Genomic DNA, 6,729 nt, shown 5'->3' with positions numbered 1-6,729 from the left:
CAGTTGTCCCTAGAGCTATGGCCTTCCACATAGCTATCTAGATGGATAGGTCTCTGTACTCAAAGCAAATTGCAGGATGAGATCTGTTTTACAGGGGGATTTCTTGTACAACAGAGGGCAACTCTGGTCTCTTTGGTATGCAAGTGTGGTATGTAGTTGTGGACTGAGAAAGCAGGTGGAGGTATAAAATATACTGTCCTTGGGGGCATCTGGGTGGCTCAGTCAATGAAGCTTCCGGCTTCGGCTCGGGTCACGATCTCATGGCTTGTTAGTTCAAGCTCCGTGTTGGGCTCTGTGCTGACAGCTCAGAGCCTGCTTGGGATTCTCCTTCTCCCTCNAAAAAAAAACATTACGAAAATAAAACAAAAAAAAAAAATAAAACATCCTGTCCTTGAAAATGACAATTCTGCCAGTGAGCTGTGGAGTAGCTTCTGTGAGCTGTTCCTCTAGTTGTGGGAAATCATGGGTTTATCTATTTTCAACATTTTATATAAATTATATGAAAATACTTCTTTACTGTTTCAGCCTCTAGGAAGAATTACCCGTAATACTTGGGAGTAATATGCTTGTAGTACTTTTTCTGTACATAAGTATACATTGGTAAATATTTCTTTTTATAAAAATGGGACCGTGCTACTTACTTAAAACCAGTTTTTATTCAAGAACACCTTGAGTATCTTTGTGGGTCACTAAGGAGCACTATAAAGTAATCGTGGTAATGACTGCATAATGTTATACCTGAGTTTATCTAACCACTACTTATGTTGAGAGGGTTTTTCCTCCAGTTTCCTACTGCTGTGCACAGCGCTGTGATAAACAGCCTCGTAGCCAAATATACAAACCATCATAATTTGCCAGATAAATTCCTGGATGTTGAATTGCTGGGTCACGGGAAGTATACATTTTTAAAGATGTGACTCTCCACGCGTACCGCCGAAGGGTATCCGTTAGGCCCTGCTAGCCTCCCCTTCTACCGCAGAAGGAAACAGGTGCCCGTTTGCTCCTTTCGTCACCTCTGCTGGAGATTATGGTTTTGAAATCTTTGTAAATTGGATCAGTGTAGAAAGCTATCCTGTTGACATTTGCAATTCTTCGAACACGAGATCTTAGACACTCTTAATATGTTATGTCGAACTGCCTATTCACATTTGGTGCCTGTTTTCTGTTTTGTGTTACTGTAGTCTGCATCTTTTCTTACTGATTTGTAAGGGCTCCTTTTACAGTAAGGATTATTAAGCCCTTTTCATATATTGCAAAAATGTCTGATTTACTAGTTCATTAAGTGATAGGCCTTTGGGTGGTTTCCCCTTCTTGGCTTGTATGAATAACGCCATTCTGTTCACATTTCGTGTAACACTCTCATAGCTCACGACCTTGTGACCAAGTATTAAGAAGGAAAGAGAGGGGCACCTGGGTGGCTCAGTCAGTTAAGCGTCCAGCTCTTGATTTCAGCTCAGGTCACGATCTCACAGTTCATGTTCGAGCCCTACATAGGTCGTGCTGAGCATGGAGACTGCTTAGGATTCTCTCCCTCTCACTCTGCCCCTTCCCAGGTCATGCTCTCTCTCTCTCAAAAATAAATGTTAAAAAATTTAAATATGTCAGCCATGTTTTAAAAAAATAAGGAAAGAGACTTGAACTGAAAGAAAGGTCTGAGCAATTCAACCTACTTTATCTAGAAATCTGGTGATGTGTACACATCAGCAGAGGACGCCTAGGAGGGTTGTCACAAGTGACCTTGCTGGTGACAGGTTAATGCGCAGAGGACCTCGTGTCGTCCTTTCTGCTCAGAACTCTCCAACAGTACTGATTGTGCTTTTTCAAAAGCCAGTGCTCCTGTGTTGTAAATAACCACTCATGTCCAATCATGCTTCTTTAACTCAAGGATTCAGCCGTAAGTGGGAACATAACAAACCTCATTTTCTCCGCCCGCATTCTTTCCAAAATAGGCTTCATTTTCCGGAGCAGTTTTAGGTCCACAGCAAAATTAGGCAGAGTGTGGAGACTTCCCCTGCACTTCCTGCTCCCCACGGGCTCCCCCCCACCTTGCCGGCACCCACCCCTCCTCCCCACGGGGGCACACACGTTATAGTCCAGGCAGGGACGCGTCCCCAGAATCCGAATGGTGAAGGAAATGCCACAGTTCATTGCCTCCCACATCCCAGAGCGGGTTCCCGTGAAAACCCTGGGCTTGGGGCTGCAGTGTCCGTCCAGAGTGCAGCGAACAAGCCCTCTGCCCTGAGAAGGGAGAGCTCAAGGCTGATTAATGACCTGAAATGGCACCGTGCGGTTGTCTGGGGAGGTAAGTATGTGTGTGTGGAGTTCTGCATGGTGTTCTCTCCCTCCCAGGTGTGGACGCGCGTGACCACTGCTAGGCTCTGATAAAGACCAGTTCTGTCACCACACGGTCGTCTCCCCCCCTCCCCCGCCACATTCATCCCTGCCAGCCACTAATCTGTTCTCCCTTCCCGTGGTATCGCAGAGGCTTTTGAATTTCCAAATGCCGGACGAGGGATTGTCAGCCTTCCTTTGCTTGTGTGCCAGTGTAGAGGAGGAGCGCCTTACAGAGGTCACGATCATCACATACTCCTGTAGCCTATTGCTAGGATGCTGAATGTGTACCTAAATTACATGAACAGAAACGTCTGGATTTGAAGAAAAAGCATGTAAAGCACCAGGGACAGGAGGCAAGGAAATTGAAATATCAGTTGTAAATCTCTGCACAGTCGAATTATGACTTGTTTTTATGCTACTCTTTCATCCCTTTAAAAAAACAGATTTATATAATTATTTTCTATAATCAGCTCAAGAATAAATACCTCTTTCAGGAAGGAGACAGTCCATACAGGGTACGCGTAGTGCTGTCCCTCAGAATGAGGTCCCGCACCTGGGAGCCCGCTTGCCCCTGTGAGATCAGGGCACTAGGTGCACCTGCCTCACTGGATTGCAAAGAATCCTGTATATGAGGAGCTGGGATCAACATGTGCTCCGTGCACAGTCACTGTCATTTTACAAAGAAGAAGTTCTGCCTGGCAGCCCGGGCTTTGCAGGTGACTGGCAGCGGGAAGCAGAGGGGCTGTGAGTTGGGAAGAGGCTGTGCCCAAGCCTGGGGGTCACAGGCGCACAGCAGACACTAAGTGCTTTTGTCCTTTCTCCAGGTGATGGCCGGTATGGCAGCAGTGACGACCCCGAATCCGGTGAGTTGACATCCCGAGGTGTCTGTTGGAAAAAGCCCGAGGACATAATGCCTACCAGCTGGCGTCCCAAGCTTCCCCTGAGTGTCTCCAGTAGGGAACCGGGAGGCCGGCACCAGAGGGATGCAGTGATTGAAAGGAATGAAGCAGGAAAACCGGGATCCCCGGGGAGGTGGTCCCACAGGAAGCTTGTCAGCCTGAGACCCAGAGACCACAGCCACGGCCACCTTTCAGGCTTCTCAAGGTGGAAAGCCTCATGGACAATGAGAAGCCCTTGGCCGACGCCCTAGCCGAGCCTGGTGCGCCACCCCCTCCTCTGCCTCACGTCTCCCACCCTCTCCTTTGCCTAGGAATGTCGGCGGAGGCCGGCACCATCGCCGGCGTGGCCAGTGCCCTGGCCATGGCCCTGATCGGCGCGGTCTCCAGCTACATCTCGTACCAGCAGAAGAAGTTCTGCTTCAGCATCCAGCGTGAGTGAACCGTGAAGCGTGGGGTCTCTCCGGGGCAGGGGGCAGGGACAGTGTGCTCGGGTCTGTTCCGCAGCCACACGAGGGGGCTTTCCGGCGAGGCCCGACCGAAGTGCAAACGGGCCAGACTTGTGGGGGCAGCACCCAGGGACGCCGATGTTTGCCAGTGTCTCGCAGAGCAGGAGAGGGCCCGGGGTTTCCATCCGGCCTCAGGCCTCACCTGCTTGCACTGCCAGCCTCCTCAAGAGCCCAGGGCAGCAGCCTCGGCGGCTCAGGGGTCAGGAGGCTGCTGGAATCTCGAAGGGCTTTAAAGGAGCTCGAGTGCAAGGGGCAGGATAGGGTGTGGGTCTTGCCCCTCCTTTCATGCTAGATGTTCATTTTATGCTGTAGCTCCGCGTGTCTGCCTTGTAAGTCAAATAGCAACCAGCACAGCTGCATCTGCCCAGCGTGCAGGGAGCCTGTGCTGGGAGCGCTGGTGGGGGGCGGGGAGAGGTTGCCGGGAAGGGGGAAGGGGAGTGAGAAGAGCGCCCTGGCTGCTCTCACAAATACAGCTTTGTGTGTCCTTGCTTGCTGACAGTGTATCTCTGAAACAGGCGATTTTTAGTTCAAGTGACAGAGCCCAGTTCAAGTATGGTTTTCCTCTTTCCTGAAGCTTAGGGGCATGTCCTGTGAGGTGGCCTCTGCCCTTAATTGTAGCCTGGGGCCAGGCTTCCCAGTAAGTGAACTTGGGCACCAGAATGCTTAGATGTGGGTACTGCAGAAGTCTCTACCTCATTTTCCTTTGGCAATCACGTTTGTTTCTCTTGCTCTTGTACAATACTCTTGACCAGGGCCACCACATACAGTTACACAGGCTGTGCACAGCAGTACTCCAGGGGCACTGTTCATGTCTCAGTGCACAACCTGCACAACTGTTCATGGTCACCACCCTGCTTGATATCCTGTTGACTCACCATGGACCCACCAGCTTGGCTGTAGAGTACTGTGAACAGGGAAGTGTCAAGAAGTAGTGTGGAACTGGAAGCTGGATTGTCCTTAGAGCTATACTTTGTCCTACTTCAAAAGCAAAAAAACCAAGTGACTTAAAATGACACATGTATCCCCTCACAGTTCTGGAAGCCGGGAGTCCAGGTCAAGGCATCGACAGCATATGTGCCTTCTGGAGGCTGTAGGGGAGGATCCTTCCTTGCCTCTTCTAGCTTCTGGCGACTCCAGGTGTCCCTTGGCTTGTGGCTGCGGTCCCTCCAGTCTTTGCCTCGGCCTTCACATGGCCTTTTCCTCTGTCTGTGTGTCACCCTAAATCCAGGACGGTCTCATCTTGAGATCCTGAACTTAATCACACATGCAAAGATCATTTTCCAAATAAAGGACGTAGGTCCCCCAGGGCTGAGGAGTTGGCCGTCTCTCTGGTACAGCGTCATCACCCTAACAGTGAGGTGTGTACAGTCCGTGGTTATCCGAGCTGCGCAAGATGGCTCACATGCCAGGAGATGGTGTGAAGATGTCAGGAAGCATATTGGGTAAAAGAGAAGCTATTTACATTTTTTAATGTTTATTTTTGAGAGAGAGTGAGCAGGAGAAGGGAGAGAGAGAGAGAGAGAGAGAGAATCTGAAGCAGACTGTGAGCACTCAGCACAGAGCCTGATGCGGGGCTTGAACTCAAACTGTGAGATCATGACCTGAGCCAAAGTCAGACACTCAACTGACTGAGTCACCCGGACACCCGACCAGAGACCCTGTCTAAAAGCTAGGCCCATACTTGCAGTGCGAACGGCTTCCCAGGTGTGGTGTGCTCGCCACCTGCCTGCTGCCGCCGACTGCTGTATGAGGGTCCTCGCCAGGGTCCGTCTGGGCACCCTCATTTTATCGATGAGGAAACCGGAAACAGAGCGTCGGAGGAGTGTTGAAGGAACTTGCTGCAGGCGGGAAGCACCGGGTCCCACATGGGTGCCTGGAGCAGGAACAGGAAGGCGGCACCAAGGGGAACTGCAGTGCCGCGGGAGGACTCGGGTTTGCGCTGTTAGGGCAGCCTCACTCCGTCCTTCAGCGCCCCTTCTCAGCCCCCACTTTCTCCTCACATCAGTGGGTCCCCCACTCCCAGGGCTGGTGCCCCCCTGCGCGGGTCTGCTCGGGGACCGTCGCCGCTGTCACGGCCCCTGCTTGCCCAGGGCCAGGTCTCCCTGTCCCCCTGGATGGTCCCATGAGCCTCCTGCCTGCCCCGACCTCTCCCATACGCCTTTCTGCGCAGCCAGAGGGCCAGCTCTGCCTGACCTCCCACGTGCCCCACTGCCCTCCAGGTCACGGTCCCGCCCATGAGCTTGGCCACTGAAAGCCCTTCATGGTTTGTCTCCAACCACGCCAGCTACCTCTGTCCCCCGAAGCCAGACACTAGTCTCTGAGTCCCCTGCTCTCTCTGCCATCCCCCTCCTCACCTGGCTGCTCGGAGGCTTGGGCTCGGGGCACCCTCCCAGGAAACCTTACCTTCACAGCCTGTGCTGAGTATGACCACAGCGCCCCCTGCCGGCCAGGCCTGGAGCTGGTGGGGTGGAATTGGGCTTGGTTCCTGCGGCTGTGACTGCCCTGCCCCCCCACCCTCATCACTCTCGGGACTGTGTGCTTCATCCACTGATGTGTCCCTGGCACCTAGGCTGGACCGGAGTTGGGAGAAGCCCGTGGATATTTGTGGCCACAGCCACCACTGCACAGAGGTCAGGGAAGGCAGAGCAGAAACCACCGCGCACCCCATCACCCGGAAGCCCCAGGGAGATGGCGCGTGGTGACTAGGAGAGCTCAGGGGCCTCCAGCCTCAGCTGCCACCAAAGGGGCCCAGACTTGGGGGACCTTCAGCTTCCTGTCTCTGCCCTCAGTGACAAAGTCACAGTGACAGGGTCAGTGCGTCTCGCTGGAAGCTCCTGTGGTCCATTGATGGGGGCTAAGTACTTGCTCCAGGGTCCTAAGCTTTGTGTCTTGCCTTCAGATGCAGCAGAAGGTCAAGGTAATGGGATGCTTTGACTTCCTCATTTTGCTCATTGTTCGTCGTCTGCACCCCACCCCTCTTGCTGCTCCCC

General features: G+C 52.6%; 1 protein-coding gene across 1 annotated transcript in view; it reads left to right on the top strand.

The window, feature by feature from the left end:
- CD99L2 (CD99 molecule like 2) overlaps positions 1 to 6,729 on the top strand; it is a 92,217-nt gene that overhangs the window by 83,247 nt on the left and 2,241 nt on the right. Inside the window, exons 7-9 of the mRNA XM_077771208.1 lie at positions 3,159 to 3,197; positions 3,545 to 3,664; positions 6,639 to 6,656. Of these exons, the coding sequence (XP_077627334.1) occupies positions 3,159 to 3,197; positions 3,545 to 3,664; positions 6,639 to 6,656 (177 nt within the window). The remainder of the gene's footprint in view (positions 1 to 3,158; positions 3,198 to 3,544; positions 3,665 to 6,638; positions 6,657 to 6,729) is intronic.

The sequence above is a fragment of the Crocuta crocuta genome, unplaced genomic scaffold (assembly GCF_008692635.1).
Source record: "Crocuta crocuta isolate KB4526 unplaced genomic scaffold, BGI_CrCroc_1.0 scaffold1304, whole genome shotgun sequence".
Classification (NCBI taxonomy): Eukaryota; Metazoa; Chordata; class Mammalia; order Carnivora; family Hyaenidae; genus Crocuta; species Crocuta crocuta.
This window is presented reverse-complemented; position numbering and strand designations above follow the sequence as displayed.